At 38.8% G+C, this 27,943-nt stretch overlaps 1 protein-coding gene across 1 annotated transcript in view; it reads right to left on the reverse strand.

Annotated features, from left to right (window-relative positions):
- Positions 1–27,943, reverse strand: part of LOC149012656 (myosin-1-like) — a 61,396-nt gene that overhangs the window by 23,732 nt on the left and 9,721 nt on the right. The window contains exons 2-21 of the mRNA XM_089160225.1: positions 27,700–27,804; positions 27,471–27,614; positions 27,222–27,372; positions 23,999–24,026; positions 22,191–22,356; positions 21,986–22,049; positions 21,853–21,866; positions 21,680–21,764; positions 15,895–15,998; positions 15,646–15,784; positions 13,830–13,948; positions 13,275–13,427; positions 13,095–13,184; positions 4,388–4,465; positions 2,614–2,772; positions 2,298–2,504; positions 1,902–2,107; positions 1,651–1,786; positions 639–768; positions 46–192 (exon numbers count right to left, since the gene is read on the reverse strand). Of these exons, the coding sequence (XP_089016351.1) occupies positions 46–192; positions 639–768; positions 1,651–1,786; positions 1,902–2,107; positions 2,298–2,504; positions 2,614–2,772; positions 4,388–4,465; positions 13,095–13,184; positions 13,275–13,427; positions 13,830–13,948; positions 15,646–15,784; positions 15,895–15,998; positions 21,680–21,764; positions 21,853–21,866; positions 21,986–22,049; positions 22,191–22,356; positions 23,999–24,026; positions 27,222–27,372; positions 27,471–27,614; positions 27,700–27,804 (2,425 nt within the window). The remainder of the gene's footprint in view (positions 1–45; positions 193–638; positions 769–1,650; positions 1,787–1,901; positions 2,108–2,297; positions 2,505–2,613; positions 2,773–4,387; positions 4,466–13,094; positions 13,185–13,274; positions 13,428–13,829; positions 13,949–15,645; positions 15,785–15,894; positions 15,999–21,679; positions 21,765–21,852; positions 21,867–21,985; positions 22,050–22,190; positions 22,357–23,998; positions 24,027–27,221; positions 27,373–27,470; positions 27,615–27,699; positions 27,805–27,943) is intronic.

Raw genomic sequence — 27,943 nt, forward strand, 5'->3', positions numbered from 1 at the left:
ACAGTGACAGCTACGGGTAACCCCAGATTACAGGAAATATCTTACCTGACTGTATCAACACTGATGCCTCACGAATAGTAATGTAACTTTTCCTAGCAATTTTGGCTTTTATCTGCTTTTGGATCATCACAGCAGCTCTATGCCTTTTTACTAAGATTGCATACACCTTTCTGGTTTTCTCACCCCGAACAACTGCAAAGTCACAGCTGGAAATTAATTACCAAAACTAAAACGGAGAGAAATCTAAGTTAATAGCATTCAATTTACTTGACCATTCCATGGATTGAGTAGAGTGGTATTCTACAAGGGTTAGGCAATCTAGTAACTCGCCATATTTCTTCAATATGAGGGATTAGCAGAAAAAATGCAAGAGAGGATGGTTACAATCATGCACTTTTTGGTCATTTAACTCTTAACACCAAAGAGAATTTAAATAAAACGAAGTTCTAGATGGAATCATTCAGATTATGTATGTATCTTCATTAAGGTATGGATGGGTATTGATCCCTTAAAAATGTACATATGGCATGTTCTTGGGCCACAAGACCACGGTTCAAATCCTTTGGACCAAGACCTGAGGAATTCTTTTCCTTTCTAAACAAGTGTTTTAAGTTCAAAGAAAGTTGGGAACCACAAACATGATTGCAGTGTGCAGATTCCTTTTCTGAACTCCTTGACATAAGTGCGGGCCTGGTGACCTCTGAAGCAGCTCTGTAGCCGTAAAATTCCATGAAGTGTACGGTTTCTAGTATCCTCAAGGGCTCCAATCTATAAAGTAAAAATGATCAGTATAAGATAAGTATATATGGATATGATTCTGACTTTTGGAGGAAAAATTAGATAGGACAAGTGAACATTTTCTAATCATCCTCTTTCCAATTCCTTGCCAAATCTCATTAACTACACAAGAATCTGTGACTTTAGATGAGGAACACATAAGTAATTGCAAGTACAAATTTTAGCCTCAGGTACGTCCACCAACCCTTTCTATTTGTAAAGATTCAATAGAAATGAACTCACACGAAGCAAATGTATGATAATTGGTAAAAGCAAAAGGGCGATATACAAGTACGGGTAGAAAGTGATGCAAAAGGGCGACATAAAAGTTTGATAGTTCAAGGCAGGGTTGATCAAGAGGTAATCTATCAAACCAGAAGATCAGATTGGCCTCGTGGACCCTCCCCATAGATAATATATAACCGCAACTCCACAAGTGTTGCCCGCCCTGGCAAAACAAATATTCTCTGATACTTTACCTTCTGTGGAAAGGATCGACTGAGGATAGAAACAAAAATTTACTTCCTGACACGCACATTGTCACATTTTTTGCCAGGCAGTGCCATGAAACTCAGTTTCATTTAATAAGAGCGGAAGATGAAGTAGCCACACAAAAAAAATTGCAGGCTTTAGCTCAAACAGAATGCATTAATGTGTTGGTTTCATATTGAAGTATCTACTATGGTTACCTTTCATACTATAGAAGCCAGATTCAATAAAGCAAAGAATTCACAAATCAATAACCAAAATATCATGGTTCCCACCTTGGAATAAACTATGATACACCTAATTAATGGCATAAACGAAAATTTCTAAGTGCATATTACACATAAATTATAGTTTGGTTTAGACAGAGTATGTAAAATATCCTACCTGTCCTGTTCGGAAAAATAATTTAGTGTAGCCCACTTGATACATCTCTGGCAGAATATTGAACTGATGTAGAATTGCAACTGAAACGCTTAGTGGATCCTGAGATGCAACACTCTCCAGAAGAAGGAAACCATATCTGGTATGAGATATAAAACAACCACCAGGGGAGGGAAACCTTAGGCTCATGTAGAATACATACTCTGAGAGAACTTGTTACTACAAGAATAGAGGAGATCTAGCAAGAAAAAAACCTTCTTGCAAATTTTTGGTGAGACATCCGAGTAGGATAGCCTGATCTTGATATACGAACTACCTCAAGGACTCCACAACATCTTAGCTGCTGCAATACTAGTCCCTGTTCATAGGTACCAGGACGTTGAAAATTGTTGGGCTTGATACATCGAATGAAGTGAGGAGTAGTGTTCCCCAGCCGTTGCATGAGTTGGAAAAGTTGTCCCTAAATAAATTATACAAGTTAATACAGACAATATCAGAACGGCATATACCTAAACTTAGGCGAGACAGGTCTTGACACATGAATTCAGTTTATATATAAAATGTAAAAGACAAATATTATGGTATAGAAACAACAATCACTGAGGTTGCTCAAGTCCAGGCACAGGAAGGAAACTAAATTATATTTTTACCCTAAACTTTGTTGCAACACTCAGCTTCTGGGAATCTGCTCCACTTGATTTATATATAGTACCCGCCATTGGTTTCTCAGACTGCATAAGCATATTTGACGCAAATATCTGAGGCAGTCGGCATGTGCAAGATGACAAAAGCTGAATAGAGTCCAGGTGCAATAGATCCCTGTTCTTCTCCAAGAACCCATTTGTATCATATGTAACCTGAGATAGAAGCAAATAAATTTCAAATCATTAGGTAGAAAAAGTAGAGATGCATAAGTGCCCTCCATGTTCTTCATACAAAAGAGTTTGAAGATGGACAAGCACCAACCTCTCCTGCAAAATGGAGGACAGTGAAAGCACTGCCTCGTTCTCCTTTGAAGCAAGAATTATAGCTCAGATGCCGTTTCAGTTTGTCAGAAAATGTCGAGTCAGTGCCATTTGGAAAAGTAGACTCCTCATCCAACAGAGACAGTAAACCTAATGGTTTCTGCACAGACAATTAGAAAAATACAGTTCAAAAGTAAAATCATTAACTAATTGATGACGAGAAATCAATTCAACACATATAGCAACAGAAATATGTCCTAAAAGTAAGCAGTGGAAATATAAATTGCTTGTATTAAAAAAACAATGGAACTATGATTTGATTATTTAATTAATCTTCCTTCTGATTTCCAATGGAATACAAATTGATTGTATATGAGAAAGAAAACTCAACTAAGCCACTAAATTGATCAAATAGCTTCTAAACAACTAGAAGGAAATGGCACATTCTGCTGTAAGGTGATAATGAAGAACCCCTTAACATGGAGCTAACAAAAAGTCTTCAAAAACAGGGGTCATTGCTTTTCCGTGACAATGACATCAAGTGATGGGCCCGTAAGGAGAAGGGGCGGGTGCCAAGGAGGGGAAGAGTGAAGAATCACACAAGGAGGGGAGAATGATTAACAATACCAAAGCCCATGCTAAGGAAACTGCATCAGATGAGCTTAAATTCAGTTCATTCTGTCAAACCTGTGTTTTCCCAGCATTACAAAATATAGATATAACAGACTCTTTCACAAAAATAGAAACCTAACTAAAACGGGACAACTCAAAAAGGAAACTTCTCAAATAAGGAAAACACTAAACAAAATCCAACATAATCTACCCATTCAAAAAAAATAGAAGATTTCATCCTAAAAAATTTAAACTACCAGCCATTGCCAGCCAAAAAAAACTGGTTTAGGACATACTTAGTTTTGACCTTCAAAGTGGGTCATGTCAATCCAGCCAGGCTAAGATAGATGCATCACATGGTATCCAGGATGTTGGGGATTGGTTAGTGTATGTAAGATGTCTCATAAAGCTTAATCAAAACCCTTGAGGCTGTCCACAATGTGGAGTGCTCACACAAGGTTTCAGAACTTTTTCCAAGTACTTGTTTTTATAGCCTTTCTTATGACTTTTTATTTTCTGCAACTTCCTTTTCTTGAAGGGGTAGATAAATGGATCCCTCTTCTTAGCCAACATAAAATAATTTGCAAACTTTGGTGCCAGTAGAGCGTCCAGCAGTTCTTTCAAGTGCTATGGAGGCACATTTTTTCAATGTTTCATTAAATACAACCACAATGAATGGTTATCTGGAAAGTGAAAAGGTCAAGGTTGGACAACTGTAACACATGCTGACAACATTCAAACGTTTCATAACTAGCCGCCAAATGTGCAGAATATTGAAAATTTTCAATTGTTCAAGCAAAAATCATGAAATACATCTAAAGATTCTTCATGTTTTCCAAAGAGAAAGGGGATCAAGGGGTTCCCTTTCCCTGCAGAGTCTGAGAAATTCAGATTTGGAAGATGTTATCAAAGATAATAATGGTTATTTTTTCTTGGGGATTTTGGTGTATGCTGAAGGCACTTGGAAACTATTACACAGATACAAAGGAAATAATGGCAATCCAGAAAGTAGAGAGTAGTAATGCTTGAAAAATTCACGCTGTTGCTTTTAATACGAACATCTTCCTCTTCAACACCGTATCTCCCTCGTAAACTATTTGCTACTAATGCAAACAAACAGATAAATCCAGCATAGTACCATGAATAATGAATTAATGGCATACCTTCTCAAAAAGATTTAAACAGTCTTGATTATCTTCAAAGTCAACCTTTGCCCAGTCTATGCCATCTTGGATATATTCCTGAAAGGGTGAATCTATGTTATTGATCAATAACAACAAAGTCAACTCAACTCATAAGTCATAACTACATTTACACATGATATTCATAATGATGACCCTCTGTTTATGAACTTCCAGCAGATGTTTATATACCACAAGACATTAGTTCTAAATCACTTCTAATAACGGAAAGGGACAAAACAAATAAAAAGAATAACATAGCAAGATACCCAGCTAAACCCCATTTAATTGGGGTAAGGTTATGTTGTTGCTGTATAGTGTATAGTAAGGAAAAAAACATATCTTGCCACAGGTGCATGGATATCTTTACTGGACCTGAGGTAATAATCCCAACTCAGCCTTAATCACATCCAGGTTGCATTGTTCAATCCACTTGAATGAAAATTATCTTGCAAGTGGATTGGATGATCCCTAATATGCATGTAACAGGACCATCTGATTCAATTTCAGGTCAGGTGATCCTTATTGGAGTTGACTACAAAACCTTGATAGAGGTGTTGAGTGTAAATAGCTCAAGACCGTGTAGTCCATACTTTGAACCACTCCACAAGTAAGAGGTTCAGATCTTATTGAAGTCCAGGACCACAAACAATATATTCAATAGCAGTCCCATCTGATTGTGTACACATTCATCAATTGGGTGACAAACACCAAACTTTCGGTAGCTTACTATGAAGGCAGGAATTAGAATAAAATAAGGAAAATGACTAATCAAATATACACACTCATCCTTAATTTCATAAGTTTCATGCACTCCTAAATTTTTCAGGAACCTAATAATTGATCCAGTAACCTAATCAGGTAGCAACCCATGGATCAAGAGAAAATAATACTTAACTTATAAAGTTGTTCAAGACCATCTGGTAATTAGATCACCTCTACTAATACAAAACACATCTAAAAAGAGGTTAAGTCTTTCTTCGTGAAGGAAGGGTTCTAATAAATAGGGAGTTCCTATTCTAGTTAAGAACAAATTACACCATACACTGATAGACAGTGTTAAGTGCATTAGTTTTCAGACAAAACTGAGTTGGCTTACTCAGGAAATATAATTTGGCAACAGAAGTCAACCCACTTTATGAAAGATTGTCGAACGAACCAAAAAGGGTACTGACGAAAAACTATGTGAAAAAGATGAGCAATAAAGTTTGATTGTTGCAGCCAAAACTACAAACCATGTTACCAGTATTTAAAAGTTGTAGAGAAAGAAAGTATGTTTTCTGGTTTTCCGCAATGACCTCTTCTTCCCAATGTGGCCCCCGCCCCAGCCCACCAAAAATCCATTCCCCCAAGATGGCTCTCCTCCCCCTTCCAGTGGGAACTAAATCCTGGTGCTCCCTCTTCTCTGCCTCAGCTAACCTAACTTAGTTCTATATTTCACTGAACCCTTCTTTGATGGCCATGGTAGAAGATTCGCTCTCAAGCGAAATCTCGCCACCTTGAAAAACCGAGATCTCGACCATCTCAGCGAGATCTCGGTCAAGATATATTGGCATCAACTCGGTGGCCCATCTCGGTGGGTTTTAGGATCCCAATTGGGTTGAAACTTGGTATTTAACCTATTTAAGGCCTTTTGAACACATTAGTGGCCTTGGATTTGTCAAAAAACAACCCTATACATGATTTCTAAGTCTACCCATAGTGTGAAATCGAAATGTTGTAGGATTAGGGAATGCAAGGTTATACAACATGTAATATAGAACTTTTAAGGCATATAAATAAAAAGCAAGTGTATTAGATGCATCAAGTAACCTAAATGTTATCAAAATTCCATCCATATGAGTATCACAATCTCATTTTTCAAGAATAGAATAATAAAATTATACATCCATTATATAAGTCATTAAATCATAAGTTCATAAGACAAGTAGAGAATGATTGATCTTCCTTTGATGTTGTAGATGTGCTAAGAATAGTTCCAAGTGAAAATCCAGCCGAAATCCACAAAAAAAGGCAAAATTTGAGAGTTCCAACGAGATCCAGGGCGAGATATGGCAAGATCTCGAGTGAAATATCCCAACTCTTTGCTCTCGACTTCCATCTCATCTCGCCTATGTGAAAAAACGAGATATCTCGCAAGATCTCCCACCATGCTGATGGCTTCACGCCTTCACCACATACGCCCAATGTCCGATGCTTGTCTTTCCCTAAAATTGAATATGGAAATCCTATTTGGATGGCCACTTGGCTTAGACCTTCATTCAACATAAGTAAGGCACCCCTCTAAAAACATTGGGAAGTTGAAGGCTTAACGCATAGATACCTCCTTGAAGTGGAGTATTCACCTTCAAATTCTTCTCCGATGAAGCCAAATCTCATGCACTTGATAATACTTGATGTAGGACCCAAACCAACCCCAAGAAGGCCCATAAGGACCGAAAGAAGGCTTAAGGTTGCTGCCAAGCATCCTACAGCAATGCCCAGCAGCACAGGAAGTTTGATCCATAGTAGGGAAATTTTGGTAATTTTTGCCGTCCTAATCAAGCCCAGTTAGGTCTATAGCTGAATTCAGTATGTTGGTAGGAGTCCAGTTCTACCTTTATTTTGTTATTTGAGTCAGTCTGGGAGTAGTTAAGTTGAAATCCTATTTTAGAATAGGATTCTATTTAAAACAAAGTCCTTCTGTATGTTTCAAAGTTGAGTACTATTAGGAGTTGTCTATTAAAGGCTATAAATAGACAGCCTAATGCTTGTAACAAGGCAGTTTTCATGAATAAAATTATTGAGAAGGAGTTACAGGAGAGAGTGAGGTTTGATTGAGGCTTCTAGGGTTTGTAATTCAGGAATTCCCCTACAGCAGCTTTATTATTTCGGTATTCTTTCATTCCTTCTTCATCCACAGCCTCCTAAACTGCTAAGCAAACACCCCAGCCCCCTTTCTCCTTCCCCTTCCATTGCATCCTAGTATTTTCCCTCCCCCTTTCCTGCAGCACTTCTTCTTCCCCCAAAACCCTAGAATCCAGAACTCCTTATTCCCTCCACCAAATCCCTTCCTGTTCTACGAACACAACCCCTCCCCTCATCTTGCACTTGACCCCAACCCTAGCCCTAGTTACCCTCTAGAAACCTAAAATCTGAAACCCTAGTTCTTTCACAAAACCTAAATTCTTTATCTCCGAATCCCTACCACTGAAATCCCTCCCTTTTTAGACTCACCATCCCCTCAATCCCTGATTACTCGACTCCAAGTAGCATCTTAATCATTCCCCAGGAACCCTAGAAATTGAAACCCTAATTTCCCCAAAACCTTAAACTTCCGGAACTTGAATCTGAAACCAAAACAGCAAGGTTCAGATTAGGTTTTCAACAACCCTAAGCTGTAAACCCTAACCAAATCCTGCACACCCCTCTTACAACCACCAAAAACCCTGGAGGCAGGGTGTTGGATTCTATTAGGAGTCTAATAAGAGTTTGTATAGGAGTTAAATTAGAGTTTGCATTCATGTAAACTTCTATTCCTTGTAATAGTCTACTTTCCTCTTTATTATAAATAAAGGGCTTGAGATAATGGATCAATAAGCCATTCTACTACAATCGTTTCTTTCAACATGGCATCAGAGCCTAAGTTCGATTGAAGAATTTTTTCCTTCTGCAAAACCCATCGCAGATTTTTTGCAGATTTTCTCTTTCTTCTGCTACCGTAAAACCCATCGCAGTTGCAGAATTTTCTGCAACCATCGCAGGAATTTTCTGCAACTGTAATACCATCGTAGAGCTCTTTCTTCTACAACAATTGCAGAACTTTTTCTACAACCATCGCAGGATTTTTCTGCAACTATCGCAGACATTCAAATTCCTCTTTTTTTCTGCAACTATCGCAGATATTCAAATTCGGAAATTTCCTCGCACCTATCGATTCTTCGATTTTGGGAGAAATCTGCCACTTGCAAGAACAAGAAAAAGGAGGGAAAGAAGAAGAGAAGAGGAACCCTGCTTATACCATCACCGTTGCATCTCTTATCGAGCCAGAAGCCATCGAAATTCCCTGAATTTTTTTTTCACCCATCGTTTTTTTCTGGCATACCATCACCGCTACATCTGCACCCATCGCAAACCCTCGCAACCCACAGTTCTGTTTTTTTCGGTTCTTCAGTTCCACTACACCCATCGCAAACCCTCGCAACCCATCTCCTTTTTTTTCTCTGTTCTTCAGTACCCACTGCACTACAGTGGGTTCGATTAGGGAAGACCAGGAAGAAAAGGAAAGAAGAAGAGAAGAAAGAGAAGAAACACCATCGCTGCTGCTACTTGCTTCGTCTCTCCAGTTTTTGGGACTTCAAGAAGAAGCAGAGAAAACGAATCAAACTGAACCAGGTAAACAATAAATCTTGGTCGAACCATATTTTGGTTCTCTCCAACTTTAGACCATATTTTGGTTCTCTCTGAATTTAGACCAAACCAGACCATTGCATATTTGGCCAAACCATTTTGTTATTTTTTTTTCTTATAATCTGCTATTCTGAAGGGGAAAAAAAAAAAAAGGAGAAAAATTGTCTGAGTTGTTTGGCTATTGCATTCTGCGACGTTTCTGTTACTTCGAAAGGGTGAAGACCGAAGAAGCTGCAGATAATTTTGTCAACATGACAACTATTGATGATACTCTTTGCTCCCACTTGGATCCGAATATTTTTCCACTTTTCATTCTCTTTCGGTAAGATTTGACGGCACAAATTACTTGATCTGGTCTTAATCTGCTTACCTGACTATTGCTGGAAGAGGACTAGTTGGATACATTACGGGCACTACTATCAAACCCACTACCGCAGGTGTTTTACAGGATAAATGGATATCAAACGACCCTCTTATTATGTCATTCCTTTTGAATTCCATGCATCCAAATATTGCCCGGGGTTACCTATTACTTGATACTGCAACCCAAATCTGGAAGGCTACTACTGAAACATATGGACAATTGGGGAATGATGCACAGGTTTATGAGCTACGAAAGAAGCTTCATGAGACTACCCAAAAGGAACTAACTGTGGCCCACTATTATCTTTGAGTTGCGATCTCTTTGGCAAGAGTTGGATCATTATGGGAATTATCACCCCACTAATCCAGATGATGTGGCGACATATAAGAAGTACATTGATAAGATTCAAGTATATGACTTCTTGGCAAGTTTGAACGTGGAGTACGATCAGATCAGAGTGCAAGTCTTAAGTCATTCTCCCTTTCCTACACTAGAACAGTCTTATGCTCTTGTTCAGTGTGAGGAAAGTCGTCGATTAGTCATGCTTCATACTCCTATTATGGAGAAATCAGCTTTATGATCTGTTCGCACTAAATCCGATCCGGCTAAGGAGATTGTTAAGTGTGAGCACTGTCACAAACCATATCATACCAAGGAAAATTGTTGGAAATCGCATGGGAAGCTTGCTGATTTTGAGCAAAAACGAGCACAAAGACAGGGGAAAACAAAAGGCTAATCTTTACGAGACAGTTTCCACCACACCCTCTGCAGACGTTGGTTTTTCGCGGAGAGGAGTTCGCTACTCTGCGACGTATTATGCGATCTTCTCTTGCCGGTACAGCCTCGACCACTTGCTTCCTCTACTACCCCTACTAACTCCTACCTAGCTACTTCGGGATCTGGGGAAGGAGATTGGTCGTGGTAAATGGACTTTATTTGCTGGAGCCGATTGGAGGATCTACTTCGCTTTGACTACATCTTCTAATCCGGTCCATTCGGTAATATCAGACCTTCATTAATGGCACCGTAGGCTCGGTCAACCCCCTTTCAAATTTTGTCATTTTCTCTAGATTTGTTTTCCTGATACTTTTATCTTACCATTACAATTTCTTCCTTTTCAAGTCTCCCCATTGGAATTTCCTTTGTTATTATCTTCCCACGTGTAACGCTACACGTGAGGGGGAGATTGAAGATGTCTACAATTCAAAGCCTTTCATGTAGACTTCCTTATGTAGAATTTGATCTTTGTTACCTTTGAAAGTTTGTCCCTTACCTTCGCAATCTTCCACTTTGGAAATCTAACATTGCTATAGAGCTATCTTTTTGAATGTGCAGAACTTGATCTCTGTTAACCCTGGAGATTTGCCCCTTAACTTGACATCTTCCCTTCGGAGATCTAACCTTGCAAAAGACTTGTCGTTTGACCTTTGCAGAACTTGATCTCTATTACCTTTGGAGATTGTCACTTATCTTGACAAATTTTCCCCTACCTTTAGAGATTGTCCCTTGGCAAACTTTCCCTTTAAAGATCTAACATTGCTACAAATCAAAACTTTCACTTTGGCTGTTTTACCCTAGCTATTGTTACCCCAAAAATATATTTTCCCTCAGATTTGTGCATAAATTTAGTCTTCTCAACATTTGAAGATTCTACTTTTTTACTTGGGCGTTCTTCCTTGGAGACATAAAGTTGCAGTAAAGATGAGGACAAATCAAATGGAAGTCTATAAGGCAGACGTAATCTATAAGTTTGAAGATCAAATTGCAGATGTTTACCTGGACAGATGTTTTATACTTTTTTGGTCAAGTTGGACATGTGTGATATCCATGCCTCAACTTGAGGGGGAGTGTTGGATTCTATTAGGAGTCTAATAAGAGTTTGTATAGGAGTTAAATTAGAGTTTGCATTCATGTAAACTTCTATTCCTTGTAATAGTCTACTTTCCTCTTTATTATAAATAAAGGGCTTGAGATCATGGATCAATAAGCCATTCTACTACAATCGTTTCTTTCAACACAGGGTTTTAGAAAACCTAATTTGGCTGTTAATTCCCTAATTGATCTAGGATTTGGCCCTCATCCTACTGAGGCTACATCACTACTCCTTCCCAGCTGGTTAAAGATGCTCTTCCTATGCCAACTGAAACCCTAAAAAGAAGATTTCAACGTGATCTTACTTTGGATTGACCACTCTAGGCTCCCCCTTCAATAATGGAGCAGTGATGGTCTCAATCGTATCTTCTCAAGCATAGGCTACCCCTCTATGCAATGCTAGAACAATAGAGAAAGAATCATTTGCCAGGCTCTGCATCAATGTTTCAATCATGAAAGATGGATATGGGTTCGATCAACCAGTCAAGTATGAGTTGATGCCTTCACGCTGCATCTTTTGCAAAACTTCTGGTGACCAATCCAATCTCTGCTTCAACAAAGGTCCTGCTACCTGTACTTCCATTGTTGCTGACCTCCCCAGTCCCTCCATCCTCCCCCTATAACCTCTTTGCCACACCGCAGTCCACCATTACTTCTTACCACTCCAATGCCCCTCCCACTGAACCAGTCCTCTACCCTGCTCCCAGCATCAACCCCCCTCCTCACACCCCCCCCCCCCCCCCCAAAAAAAAAAAAAAAAACCATGACCCAATCCTGAATGAAAGAAGCTCCTTCACTAACAAGGCCTCTAGGAGACAGCCTGCTTCTGGCTCCCCTCCCAGCAGATCCCAAGGCTCTTCCAATGCCTTAATGCCAGCCATGCTAGACTGCTCTGGATCTTCTCCATCTTCTGACTACACTCCTTTACAATAATGCTTCTCCACTTTGTCTCCTCAACTTCTGATCAGTTACTGTCGCATCATCAAGATGGAGAGCCACCCGCTTCCAAACCCTAGGAACCGCAAGGTTCAGGCTTAATCATCCGAAAAGTCCCTTGATACAGACCTAGCATCAAATCAGACTCTTTTCCTTCGAAATCAACCTAGTATTAATAGACATAGGTGTTGGGCCGTTGCCCCCAAAGGTTTATGCAGTCATGGGCCTATACTCTGGCCTAAAATTGAGTGTCTAGGCCAGGTTTGAAGACAGACAAATTAATCGATATGATAGATTGAATTATGAAAAATCTGCAACTTAACTTATAAGGCAGTTTCTTATGTTTATTTAAGTGTCCAAGTCATAGTAAGTCTACTAGGAGTCCTAGCAAGGCTTTTAAGTTCTATTTCTTTGAGAGGTTTAATTGTTATTTCCATTATGAGTTGTATGGCTGATTAGAAGCCCAATCATACACCCTGGAGATTAGAATAAAGTAGACTGATTATTTGATGCTGTATTTCAGCTTTGCTGATACTCTTTGAATGAATTACTGATCTACGATCCAGATCAGTATTTGGCCTTGGAAAGGCATCCCCAAGGTACATTTCTTTTAGGGTTTGGTGAAGTCAAGTCAGATCCTATTTTCTTTCAGGATTTGACCTACACTAATGCATTCTCTTTTATGTTCCCCATGGGGCTTTCATGAAAAAATTTTATTCACCAAAAAATGTAGTTGGAAATAAAAGCCAGTCAGAAAGCAGTGATAGAACTATAAAAACAGAGAGGAGAAAAGATAGTTTCCTTTTCATAATATTATGACCAACTCCAGAAAATATATTTTGGGTACATGAAAAGAGTTCAATGAGAAAAATTCCTAGACAAGATACTACAGGACTAGTGAAATATTCAACAAAAGAAAAATGTCTGAATTTGAAAGTGCAGCAGAATAATAGTATCAAGGCTAACTAAAAGTCTAAAACCATAAAAACTCTTTCCATCAGCCACCAATGATCAAAGTTTTTCAGGAATACTTTCAAGGAAATCTATTTTCCAAAAACAGAAAACTCAAGGTGATATGTTAATAACTTAATGTATCATCTAATCAAACAGAAAAGATCAGCTCCCTACCTCCTGCTCTAACTTGAACAAGTGGCGATTGAAGTGTTGTTGCAATCTCTCATTTGCATAATTTATGCAGAACTGCTCAAAACTATTTTTCTGTAAAGAAAACAGTAAATAAGACTTTGCAATATTTGAAATCCGTAAATACATCGAATTATTAAAAAAGCGAGTATAAGAGAAACACACATCGAATGATTCAAAACCATAGATGTCAAGAATGCTGATGGATCGGCCTGTTCGTCGCTTTCCTACTTCCAATGATTTATTGATTTGGTCAACCAACCAGTCAAACAAGCAAGCGTAGATTGATTTTGCCATAGCATCTTTTGCGTCAATTGCCTAAAACAAGAAAATTTGAATAGAGAGTTTAGGTTCAAATATAACCTAAAAGACACCAGACTGGCTATATCACAACCCATGAGGACAGTCTGTCAAAAATTCATATTTTTAAAATGCAGCAAATAACCAATGACACGTGAGTTGCTTCTTGATGTCATTCTTATCAGGTAGTTGTATTCATATTATTCTATCAGTTAGAAAGTCAATAAATAATATGTAAAAATAGGAATTCAGTGGGGAATAATCTAATAAGATTGGATTCAGTACAAAAGAATCCCATGAGGAACCCACCAAGTAGAGGATCAACGGCCTAGCACGTTGGTCCACATTGAGTTTGGAAAAAGGTATATCATATAAAGTCTGTAAGATAGATAAAGATTTGCTTCATAAAGTTTATATTACCTGAGATAGTGTAAGCTTTTGGACAATATTATCCTTCCCAATTTTCATTTTGCGAGTTGACAAAGCTAGACTTAGTGCATCAACAGTACAGCCAATCAATTGGGCAACTGTGTTTAGACCTGAAAAAGAAAGCCAAATTAGGAGGATGTGCATCAAATTATGAATCATGCATGTCGGAAATAAGGTGGAAGGTAAGAGAAGAAAAATCGAGTGTTACCGTTACACATCATTGATAGCAAAATTTGAAGTAGTTACAATAAACAACAGCATGCATTTAGGATCCCCAAACCAACAAAGGGTTGCCAGACTTTTGAAGAATTGGAGATAACAAGATAGATAGATAAATAACAAATATTCATGGTCTTATTTGGGTGCAGGTGGTGGTGCAGAGAGGGAGGAATATATCTTCTTATCAATAATTGTTGTTAACTTCATTAGATCCCCCTTCCCACTGCTCCCTAGGCCAGCCTAGTGTGGTTTAAAGGCCACATCCCCTCAGTCTTTCACTACCCAGCACAGTCTAAACCTTTGCCTCCCTACTCATTCCTTCCTCTTACATCGCCACATCCATGTCCATGTTTCCTGCTTTATTTGTCCCCCTGATACAAAGACATCCACCATCTATTATTTGATTTCCTTATCTCATCTGCCAGCTGGCAGAGAGCTCTTGCCTTCATTTGGCCACACACCAGACATCACCTTCCTTTTTCATTGCAAATGGCACTAGCTACTGCCTTGCTTCTCAGGCTCATTTGTTAATGATATCACCGGTATTGGCTTTTGGTGCCACCATTTCTCATATCTGGGACGTGTGCAGTGAACGGACTGCCAAATCATGTTGGACTGACCACATTTGGAAGGCCATCTCTGATGATGTCAGCTCCAAATTCTCTCTTTGCCACCATAAACCAATTAAGAAATCCCAAAGTAACAGGCACATCGTTGCTATACTGGCAAGTAGGTCATGCCAGTTGTGGCATGTCAGCAATATCTCCTTAATGTGGAATCAGGCCATTAGCAGATGATCTTTGAATTTATTTTTGTGTTGATTGCACTTGCCAAACATGGAGGGAAGTGATAGTATTTTGCATCCGGCTAACAATGTAGATCTTAATAACTCATTGGAAATTAACTTAATCTTCTAATTTAAATAAAACTAGGTAATTCTTTAGGAGCTATTTGGTATCTAAGCTAATTTCTATTATTAAAATTTTTCTTTTTAATATTTACAGATCTTATATTTTAGACAGTCACAAGTAATTTAAAATATATATATATATAATTTTGTATCCGGCTGTTGCAGACACCAGCTTCATGTCATAAACCCATCATCAAGCCTGTTCTCATTATTTAACTGTGGGAGGGCTAGAAGTAAGTTTGAAATCCCATCTTATTGATGATAATGATTAACAAGGTTGATTTTCTTTTTTTAACTCGTAATAGCCAGAGTGAATTATGAAAGCATGCTGATTCCATTTAGTTGGGAGTCTTGGGACAAGGCTTGTTTTTCTTCCTGTTATTGTAGTGCATTATGAAAGCATAATGGGATGTTTTATATCTATGGTCCACCAATCCAGGCTCTACTTATAACCTCAATAACCAGTCCAAGCCTTTAAACCTTTATAAGTAAAAGGAATCACACCCAGCTAAGATGCTGGACCCTATAACAACTACTTCAGATCAGCAAAGATAAATAAAGATTAGTCCACATTAAAACTTAAATTAGGTCAAAAATCATCAGTTATATCCATAAGACAGGTTAACAATCATCAACGATATCCTTAGACATGCACATTCTAGCTTCAAAAATGTTTACCTTCATCCACTGCAGCTTCAACATGGTTTTCATTATCAATCACGTTGAATGAGATGTTACCCAACCACAAAACAGCAGCAAGCATGGCAAAAACAGTATGCTGATCCTCTTTGCTAATATGAACAATATCCATAGCCTCCTGAATTTGGATAGAGAGGCATTGAGCATGACAACAGAAAGGAATAAGGAAATCAAAATCTCTCTCAATGAGACTTAAAGCAATAGGCTATAAATCATTATTTTAAGTACCATAACAATTTGGAACCTTTCAACATCATCCACTCCAGAAATTGAAAAGCAACCGCTCTGGCTCAAATACTTGTACGCATTTGCATTTTTCAAATTCAACTTCTCTGAGATCCAACACACACAAAGGGGGAGGGGGGGACGAGATAGTCAATGTATGTGTTTAAAGTAGAAATGAAAAGCGAAAGTAATCTTACTGTATCAGAAAAGGATTTCAAATTCTCAAATATATCCATGATTTCATGTCACCAACATTAGTTTCAACAATAACATGAGAGGAGACAGATTACATTACTACTTACTAACCGCCACTATCTCGCAAGAATCCTGAACCATGAGAAGGGATGTAAAACTGGAATTTTATCCATTCCAGGACAATGACAATAAGCAGATAAATTTCATACTCCACTATGCCCATTCTAAAGACCTGGAAATTGGGTAATAAATGCCCCAAAAACCCACGCATTACAGTACCTTTCCTAATTTTCTTGTTGAAAGTAGCCAAACCTGTATAGTTATGCTCTCTTTTTTTTAACTTCAGAACCTTTGAACAAGGTGTGCTACATCGTAACTGAAATGCTAAATGATAAAATTATCAAGACTGAGATCTCATGATTTTCAGCACAACTCAGTAAAGCTTTATACCAACATACTTGTGATCTACTACAGGAGTTGTAAACTCACTACCCCAATCTATATCTCTTTCAGCATTCTCTCACCTCATTGCACTCCTCACTATTTCAGCTCTTAGTCCTTGCATAAAACAAATGAATCATATCAATGAACATTCCATGCATAAATATTAGTTGCTTAATGCCACCTCTAAATTCCAACAGATTTATTTCTGACACCATCATATCAAATCCTCATTCCTCACCTCACTCTTAGTAAAATAATTCCATACTGACTATAAAGAGACCTAGGTGACTTCATATACCAATTACGCCTCCTCAGCAAATAGCTTAAGCTTTTCGGGTGCACAATTCAACAGCTGCCTAAAATCATTCCATGTGCAAAACTGCAAATGGAAGTTTTTCAAACTGTGAACTCCAAGACCCTAGCAACCTCATAAAATTGTTCATACCTGGTGCACAAGACTCCCACAATTAGCAAGGTCTTGGGCAATGTTCAAAATTTTGTTTCATTTTGCCATTCGCCCTTGGAACTAGCAAAACATTTAAATTTGGCAAAATTGTACTAGATATCAGTGGTAGATTTCAGTAGGTTTTTTGTATTTTTCTGGGGGGTTGGTTTCCAGTGTCCTACCTAATTTGAGGCCAATAAACTCAATGGGAGAGTTATTTTTGCCTAATCCTAACCCACAGTGGTGCTCTTGATTAGCACATACCCAGCTTTATGCAGGCAAAATTGGAAGTCTGAAATTTTCACAAATGTAAGTATCAATATTATGCAAGACAAAACTAAGATTTTCATTAAAAAACAACAACAAAACAAGAAGTAGAACTCAATACACAAGTATACGTGGGTTATATCCATCCTCTGGGTCATGGTATACACAAGTATGCGTTGGTTATATTAGACATAAGCAAGCCATGACATTGTAAGGATAAAGTCATCCATATGGTCCGTCACTACCCTTCTATAGGTAGCATCATCAACATATAGTAGATATCCTACCCTTGGGAATGTTCCATACACTCATGAACCCTAACCTAATTGCAAAACTGCATAATTGGTTGTGTTGGTTCTGATGGATATCCAAAGATGGAGTCCACAAATGATGCACCGAATCCATCCCCATACCCATATGTAGACATGCTACTGTAACAGCAGATGAACCACCATATATATCCCTAGCCATAAGCCCCGTACGGTACAACCCCTTGAAATTTTCAAAATTTCAACAAAGTTTCAAGATTTCAACAAAATTTAACTGAATTTTCAACAAGATTCACCAAAACTTTGCAGTTTTGAATTTCAACCTCCATCTCGGTCCTGTGACTACCGAAACTTGTCAAAATTTCATGAAATCTTGTACTATGGTCTTAGAGGTCAAATGTAAGAAGTCTTACCCAGGTTCCTGAAACACCCCTTCCAGGACTCGAACCTTTCCCCAAGCATCCAGCAAGTGAGCACTTGACCAACATCCCAAGCACGTGGCAGCTCATGATCTTCATAAATCAGAATGAGAAAGAAAAAGGGTCCGATCCCTCCTCATTGCACCTTATGCAAGGTCTCTAGTCATCACACCCACAACTGCAAGGTCTGTCACTGCTCATCCACCTCCTGCTGCTGCTGCTACATCCAACGCCTCCACACCCCCTATGCCACCTGCTCCATCAGAAGCTTGCTTGTCACTGCGCACTCCAGGATGTAGGTCGCCTGCTGCTACCTCACCCTTAGACCTCCCGAGCACCCAGTCGAGGTAGCCATCATAAATGCCAGCAAGGTCAAACAGCCTCTGGTTCCTCACAATGTTGTATTCATCCTTCCTTCCTGCTGCCCAAGGAGGGGATGACCATTCACCACTGAACCAATTGCCAGTGCTGCTCCTAGTTCTGGTGAACCATTTAATGTCACATTGTTAGCCTCCATTGACCTCTCTGGTTCTAGAACAGCCCTACATGCTGCTTCAACTGCTGGTTCTTCTTCTACGATAGCTCCTTTCACCAAAATGAGCACTAACGCACCAATCTCTATCCCCCCCCCTTCCCACTGTTCATGAGGCACAGGACAAACTGGTTCACTGCCACTCTCTCCCCCTTTTTCCTTTCCCAGAAAGCTTTGCAACTCCAAAATTGCGCTAAAGCTTAGAACTTGACCACCTTTGGAACATCAGTGCAATCTCTCCTCCAGTCAGAACTTCTCAGCCCTCCCCTTGCCAAGGAAGAGAAATCACCCTCAGCTGATCTTGATTCTCTTAGCTCCCAAGAGGAGAGTTTCTTTCCTCATAAATCCAAGATTAAATGGCCTGAGCTTACAGATTTGAACTCTACCCTTTTCCACCGTTCTCTCAAAGCTCATCATAACAACAACTCCATCCCTTTGCTCCTCTCTATTAAGTAGTTTAGATCTCTGATGTTGCCAGCATCAAGCATCAAGCGGTCTCCTTCTCTTCACTTCTGGCCCCTTCATCCCTTTCAACCTAATCCCCCATTCCCTCAAATGTCATCAACTTGTTCGTTCCCACTTCCCTCCTTGACTTTCTCCAAGCTAACCCCACCGATTCTTAGATCCTTTTTGCTATTAACTCCCATAAACCCAATCATGTTCCGGGTCCTGATGAATTTAGTATGGACTTCTTCAGGCCCGTGTAGAGCTTCCTTAAGGAGGAACTCATAAAAGCCATTTGCAGCTTCTTCAAACATTTCTCTGCCACATCTCCATGAAGCATGAATCCTCGTCTCTCTCAGACAATCAACCCATCTCTCTTCGCAATTTTCCCTATAAATTTATTGCCAAAATCCTTGCAACACCACCTGGCTCATCATCCCCTCTACTGAATGCAAAATCAATTCGCTATCATCTCTGTTATAAGCATTGCTGGCAATATTCTCCTTTATGCAAAAAAGTGTTTTTTTTTTTTTTTTTTGAATGAATCCTTTGTGCAAAGATTGTCATACAACTAACTGCACAAAGATTGTCATACAATTAACTGCACAAAGATTGTCATAGGATTAACAGCACTTCACATTCCCCTGTTGCTCTCTTGAGAATTGACCTTCCCAAAGCTTTTGACTCTCTCGGACGGGAATTAATTTGTGAGTTCCCTCCCATATGGGTTTTCTCCCTTCCTCTATCCATTTCGTTGCACACAGCATCTCCACTCCCGACTTCTATGTTATCACCAATGGATTTCTTTCCCTCTAGCACCAATTTGCCAAGGCAATCCTCTCTCCCCCTTCCTCTTTTCCCCTGCCCTTGAAGTCCTCTCTAGAATCCTCCAATCGAAAATTATCAACACTTCTTTTCCCCTATACCAAGTGTGAAGCCCTTAATTAACCCACCTTGCCTTTGTCAATGATCTTATAACCTTCTCCAAAGCTTCCCACATTTCTATTTCCTTGATTTTCTCATTCCTCTCTCTAGTCCTTGCATTAACTTGGAGAAGTGCCACTTATTCATGGCAAGTGTCTCAAATACAATCAAGAAATCCCTTGTGCATCTCACGGGTTTCTCTCCTTGCTCCTTCCTGTGATTTATTTGGTTTTGCCCTCATCCGAGAAGACTCACTAACCACCATTGTACCCCAATGCTTGACCGCATCCACAAAAAGCTCCAACTTTGGAAACGCAAGCTTCTCTCCTTCAACGAAGAGATATTCCGATTAAATTAATCCTCTAATCCTCCTACCTCTTCTGGTTTGGCATCCTCTCCATTCCAAAGCCACCATCAAAGCCATTGAAACCCTCTTTTGTGCTTTCTTGCATAGGGATCAAGAATCCTCCCACTTCCTCCATTCCATTAGTTAGTCTTCTATTTGCTTACCCAAATTTGAATTTGGCCTAAGTTTTCACTACATCTGCAATTACAACAACATTAGCTAATGATCTTATCTAAAAGATCTCCACTAAGCATGACTCCATTTGGGATATAATTGGGTATCCTCCAACCTTTTAAGATCTAACTCTATTGGGACTATCTCCATCCCTCTGAACCCCTCTTAGGTCTAGAGGAAACTCCTCCTTCTTAGACCTCTTGCCCAGCCCCTTCCACTCTAGTTATGGTGGGCACCTCCACCTCCTTTTGGCTTTATCCTGGCATCCTTTGGGTATCTTCCATAACCTTTAGGATCCTTGTCAAGTTTACACTAAGTCCACAATGCTCTTTGACTTCATCTTTGAAAGCTCTTAGGCTCCCCCCCCCTTTTCCTTATCAAGTCTCAATTAGATTTGGTCAAACCTCCCCCCTGCACCCTATCTCTCATTACCATACCATCTAGCTTCCATCCTCCTCTGGCACCTTCTCTTCCTCAGCTTGGAACCTAGTCGATTCCCCAAGAAAAACAATCGCTTGGCCACGCCATCACTGTCTAGAGAGCCTTCAATCATTATCTCCTTGCCAATCTTTCCTCATCCACAAAGATCTCCCTTTCAACCCCAACTGCATTTTTTGTTGGAGCTTTTAGAAGATGTGGACCACATTGTTTTTCTATTGCCCCTTCTCCCAATCTATCTGAGAGAAAGTCATTTCCACCATCTAGCCCTGCTCAAAATGGTCCCAGCCTTTTCAAGATCTACTATTTATGATATGGCAGGTAAGTTGGTGTTTGGTGCTGTGATCTATCAAATTTTTTACTTTAGATGCTTCCCCACCCCCGACACTGGATACCTTGTGCAGGCTCAATGCTTTTTTTTTTTTTTTTTTTTTGGGGGGGGGGGGGGGGGGGTTTGAATGGCTTATTGTTGTTACCTAAGGTCTAGGCTCTTTTTTGCCTCCTAGTCATTTGTAGCCACCCCCCCTCCCCCTTCTCATGCATTCTTCTCCTTTCATTCCCCTTTGGGATTTGATAATGATATTTTATTCATCCAAAAGGAAATTGAGAAGACACATCTTGACAGGAGCAGGAAACATAAGCCTAGTAGTATAGACATTTGCATTTGCAACTGTGATATCACCTTCTTCTTACGACCCCCCCCCCCCCCAAAAAAAAAAAAAAAAGACTTGTGAGAAAAGGTATCACCTTCGTTGAACTTGAGAAACAGTTCAATACTCAACTGGCTTAAGTTTTTGTAAAAAATAACAATTAACATTCAGAAAATATCTTCTGCTGTTTAAGACAATATTGTGCAGAAACATTCCAGAGTACAAGCAGGATATTGAATACCTCTCAGTGCTGGTGGAGCTCCTGCACAGAGCTGATAAAATATATGGTACGATCTTTCTCCCTTTGCACATTGGACCACCCTTGACTGCTCATATGACAGATATATAATTTACTAACTGATCCATAAAAATTGGGTTGCGTAACAAGGCTTTTAAAAAGTTGAAAGCAGATACCTTTTCAAGTAAAACTGCAGAGAGTTAAGACCCGCATCCACAGGAGCAAAACAAAAGAGTCATGTTCAACATTTACATAAAGGGAAAGAAGCAATGGAAGTGCTTAGCTCATGACCAGAGCAAGAAACCTTACATGTCTGAATTTTAGCACCAGAGATTTTTCCAGTTTCACTAAAGTGAATTTCAATAAGTTTACCCTGCAGAATATTCAACACTGATATTAAGAGCAAAAATATTGGAATGGTCATTCAAAAAATAGAACAGGATATTGAATCGTCAAGTTGACAATCAACACAAAACTAGCCCTTTGAATCCATGGAAAGGAACAGAGAGCTTACGAAACGACTTGAATTATCATTTCTTGACGTTTTCGCATTACCAAAGGCTTCCAATATGGGATTAGTCTTCAGTATTTCATATTCTATTCCACTACCACCTCCAAGGGCAGCCAAGTATTGCATTGCTATCTTTGCTGTTTCAGTTTTCCCTGCTCCACTCTCACCACTGGGAGAAGAGATGGACAGGAGTCAAAGAAAGAATTGAATAATCACCATTTAAGTAAAAGATCAAAGCCGATAATTCAATAAATATAAGTGAATAAACGTATGCATTAATGTGCAATGCATCTCTCAGATATATATATATATATATATAGAGAGAGAGAGATAGAGAGAGAGAGAGAGAGAGAGAGAGAGAGACCATGGTTTGAAAGAATATATTCTACTTCATTGTAATGCCACCTGGCTTTTTAGGAATATATGGTAGAGTAATTACTGTAAACTGAAAGACATGTAAGAAAGCATTGTCTTGTTCATGACCAATCCATATGCATTTATAGAGAAATACTTAGCAAACTGAAGAGCTATGTCATATCTAAGTCAGAAACAACAGCACGGGCCACACAAATGATGCAAGACTAAACAATCATCTAAAGATTGTACACTAGAATATACTGAATGATGGGAAATAGGTATAACATGAAGAACAAGCCAAAAGAATGCAGAGCAACAGCTCTGGAAGATGCCTAAAGAAGCATTTGGTCATGTAATTTCGTAGTGGCATGTTTTGATTTGCAATCTAGGTGCAATGGGGAACTAGTCCTGTAAAATATAATTTTTAATAGAAATATTGTTTGGTTACCTTGAGTTTAAGAATTAAATCAACCTAAAGAACTGTTTGGTTACCCAAAGTTGGGTCTTGAATCTATATGAAAAATAATTGTATGGTTACCCTGAGTCTAGGGCTTCAAACTTTTATTCCATGATCGCTTTTTTCATTTTTACATTATTACATTATTTGAATTTGTATACCATGACTCGCTTAGGATAAACCCCAATGAAAATGGATTATATTATTATTTTTCGATTTTTCATTTGTTACCATGAACTTTTTTTTTTCTTTTTTCTTTTTTTTTTTTTTTGTTATTTTTATTTTTTATACCGTGACTCATTCAGAATGAAACCCGATAAAAATGGATTCTATTTTTATTATTTTTTTTATAATTTGTCCGCTTCTATTATTTTAGAATTTTTATACCTTGGTTCATTAAGGATAAAAAGACAAGATGGATTTTACTTTTTCTAGCTTTCTTTATTTATTTTTATTATTGTTATTTTTAACCATGACTCATTTTGAGTAAACTTGATAAAATGGATTCCCATCTTTTATACCATGACACTTTTAGGTAGATGTGATTCTAAGATCACCTATTGACCTAATCTCACCAACGAATCAACATATAGTGCAAAAAGGTGATTTTAGGTGATTCAATGGGGTGTAGGTACAATGGAGCTTTTTGCACAGCCAAACAGTTTTGAAAACCCAGAAATACAGTATCATAGATGCCAATACTGCAGAATCAAGCAGCCAAATGCTTCCTAGAGAGCATAATAATTTTTGGATGTCAGCACCACATGCCCGACACTATTATCTTCAAGCCATACCAAATTTATTCTCAAAAGATTACTGAAATCATTTACTCAAGTGAGTTTAAAGTTGGGGGCTTTGATTTTTTTTTTTTGGGGGGGTGGGGGGGGGGGGGGGGGGTTACTTCTCTGTGATAAGCATCAACAACTGCTTGGACCATGGAAAGAAAAATACGTAATGACTATTGACTACAACATAAAAAGAATGGTCTCAGACCAACCTTATAATTATTGATTGGTTGACTTCATCTGCAAAAGAGATACAAGTACCATCAGCAGAGATTTGTGCAGAAATCATTAGAAAATGATAAATAAATAACTGGAAGAGGTCATGTCTTCAACAATTTGTAAGTTTTAAAAAAAGGAGAGAAAAGTCGACAAGGATATATTCTGCCCATCCAACAAAGATTGTCAACTTTGCTAAATTTAAGGACTGTAGCAAAATCAAATACCATCAACCAGAATCTCTGAAGATGAAAAAAAAAAAAGAAGAGAAGAAGGAAAAAAGAATGGGGAAAAAACAATAGACCACAACATGACAAAGCACAGAGAATCCTAGAGACACAACAGGACTGAAATTTTTCATATTACCATTGCATGGTCTAGACGACTTAGAATAACCAAAAATGATTCGATGACTTAAAGCAAGACAATAACTCTCAACATCGAGCAAGCCCATTCATTTAAAGGAAAGGGTTCCCTGTCACAGGACAGTTTAACATTCCCCCTCAAGCTAGAGTGCATATATCAAACAACACAACTTGAAACAACAAAAGAGATATTAAAGGCTCCAACTTTAGGAACTAGTTTGTTGCCTACTTGTCTCATTATATTTCTCTATTTTAGCTTTTGTTCCCTAGGGAGGTGTATGCAATTCCTTTCATCTTATTACTGAAGTAATACAGGAGTGGTTGAAATGGTTCTCTAACACGAAAAATAGCATCATCGTCTCTCGCCTTCAACCTTTTGTTTTCATCTTTCTCCTTCTTTTTTTTTTAACATCACAAAATTCCAACATGGTATCAAAGCACACTTTGTCAGTTTGAGTGTCGAGTAACCTTCTCGTTCCTTTTTCTCCCTTTGGAACCTAGGGTATGAAGAGGTTTCAAGCCAGGGATAAGTAAATATTTTGAAGAAATCCTGCAAGGAGCATAAACGAAGACCATGGAGACACTAAAAGAAGATCTCATTCGAAGAAACAGAGAGAGCTCAAACCAAGCATATACAACCAAAAACCAACTTACCACTAGATTTTTTGGTACTTTTCTCTTCCTGTCTCATCCATATTTGAAGTTAAGTTGAGCTTTTTTTTAATCACCCTACGGCGTATGTGAACCCAGCCTCCATGCTTCATAGATTTTTTTTTTCCAGAGGGGGGTGATGAGTGATAATTTTGTATTAGAAAAGGGGGAAGATACAGAATAGGCGATGAACCCCATTTTGGGGGAGGAGTTACAACTAAAGAGGGCATTCCCTCCTAATCAGGGTCCCGAACAGGAAAGAAAACCCAGTTACAACTACAAAGCATGAGCTTCTGCAACATTCTGAATGAGCTCCTCTAGCTTTTCTGGGAAATTCTATAGGTTCTGACTTCTTCTGGCCCTCCCTCTGCTGAATACCAACCATGCAGTCAGCCAGCTGGTTTCTTCCCTCCACAAATGCACAAATTCCCTATCATGAAGGGAGAGTTGCCTTCTGCCTTATTTTCCATTTCAAAATTTGGACTTTCCATGTTCGCTGGATCCTCCCATTGATTATGTCAGTGGCCAACTTCAGATAAGATGAGGTAGAAACATCAGCAGACCACTCCACATTTATAAAAATTGTTGATCCACAACTCACTTTTCCTTTGTTATTTCTCAGTTTTGCCCAGAAAATGGGTCTGTGGAGCTTTTGGCTGTTCGGAGTTGGTGTGTATTGTCTGAGCTTCTCTACTGGTTGTGTGATGAAGCTATACTATATAGATTGTGGTGGAATAGAATTTCCTTCAAATGTTTGCCTTTTTAGTTTCTGACTTTGTGTGGAAACATGTATTTTGTAAGTCTGCTGCATCATCATATCTAGAATTATTGGATTGACAGAGGTTGTATCAAGTCTCCTACTAAGGTGTTGTTTGAAAACCCAAACACCCAGATTTCCTTATGAATTTGGACAATACCAACTACTTAGAGTCGGCACATTCTAAGAAGTTTTCCCTGCAGAATGGGGGAAGCTAGAGTATGTCAGAGCCTCAGAGGCACCATCAAAGCTGTCAACCAACCTGATGTATCTAAAATGAGATGACAAGGCACTGGGAATTCCATTTGACTTTGGAATTCCAACAATATCATTACTGTAAATTCATGTATCCAAGAGGTTACTTAGCATCTTCTTGGCCTACATATAAAAATTGTGGAGGCTGCCTCAGGAACCAGAAAGCATTGGGAAAAATCTGTCTCATCAGATTGTTTGTGGGAATCAAATGATGAGCTTAGGTGAGACTCCTACACAGAGCCTGGGTGGGACTCCTAGGTTGGCAAAGGGTACAGGCAATGAGGAGTATATTTGATTGACTACCAGGAGACACTTTCTCCTGTAGCTAAGCACAATTCTATTAGGGTTTTCATATCACTTGCAGCAAATAGCAATTTGCCTTTATATAAACGAGATGTGAAGAATCTCTTACTCCATGATGACTTGGAAGTGCAAATGTACAAGCAAATTCTTCATGGATCCAAGCTTTCCTCAACTGAAAGGAAAGTGTTTCTTCTCAAGAAGCAATTATACAGTCTCAAACAGTTCTCAAAGATGGTTCAAGTGGTTCAGGCAGCTATTTTGAAGAATGGGTATTCCCAAAGAGGCTCGATTAGATACACAATTACCCTTCTAGCTCCACAATATAAGTTATATATCAGACACCTATCAGGAATAAGGCTTGTACGAAATGACCCTCCCCATTCCCTGCAGCCATGGGAGTCTCCCAGACTCGGTATCCCCTTTTCATCAAGGGTAGCAGACCCTACTTAGAGTCTATAAAGACAAAGGCCAACTTAGAGTGCTAACAATGACTCAATGACTTGAAAGCTAGAAGATACCTCTTAACATCAAACATTCCGCCCCATCACAGTACACCTGAACAATGACAATATGTGGCTGAATTAATCATATAAGTATTTTTTTAGTATTCTACAAGGCATACCCTTAATAGGTTGACTTGAACCACACCAAATTCTCCTTCCTCTCTCCCTCTTTAATATTTAACTCTGTAGTAGTAGCACTAATTACGACTACAAGTAAAGGGTAGCATGGAGAAAAAAATTGGAAGTGTTTAATATTCTGTTGGACATACAAATCAGAACTTAAAAAAACACAAACCAAACAATCTTTATGTGACCAAAGGAGTAGCAGTAAAGTTGTAGGCACTGAAAAAGACAGTATCACTGAGTTATGTAGAAGTCAAGTCACCTCGGATCATCTCACGGATGGCTGTATCTGCGATCAGATACACATGCGGACTTTCAATAGATTTACGCCTGTATGCTTCAATATAATCATTTCCATACAAGGGGACTTCCTTGAAGGGATTGATGGCAACCAACACTGGTCCAGCTTTAGTCTACATTTCACACAGATATAGGATGCGAAAGACTTAGAAAGGATGAATTTTGAGGAAGCAAATTTATGAAGAAATCCAACACCAAAGTGAACACTCACATATATCATGTCTTGGGAGTATCTATATTGAAGGTTGTACAATACTGAGGGTTCATTTAAATAGCTAAGCTGCATTAGATCATCTACACCATCGAGGATATCTGGATTTGCTGCTATTAGGCTATCAACGTTGACATTCAAGACCTGAAATTGAGAATAAAGAGGTAGATGAATGAATATAAATCATTACATCTTTTTCCAGATTCCTGATATGCAGATTGTCACTTACTTTTCCCTCAGCCAGTGAAATAAGACACTCAACCCCTGAAGTTGACAAAATCTTCCCCAGAGTCCAGTCACCATTCGGAAGTTGACACCAAAACTGATGCTGCTTCTGAAACCCAAAAAAATTTAACAGAAAAATTAAAAGACAGCTCGTAGGTATTGAAATCAAGCTATAACATGCATATTATATCCAAAAGACCAATTCTTGACTCGCACCCAAAAAATTATCAAATCAGGACTCATATGTT

Source organism: Hakea prostrata, chromosome 6 (assembly GCF_041222555.1).
Source record: "Hakea prostrata isolate BN-2017 chromosome 6, UWA_Hpros_2, whole genome shotgun sequence".
Taxonomy (NCBI): domain Eukaryota; kingdom Viridiplantae; phylum Streptophyta; class Magnoliopsida; order Proteales; family Proteaceae; genus Hakea; species Hakea prostrata.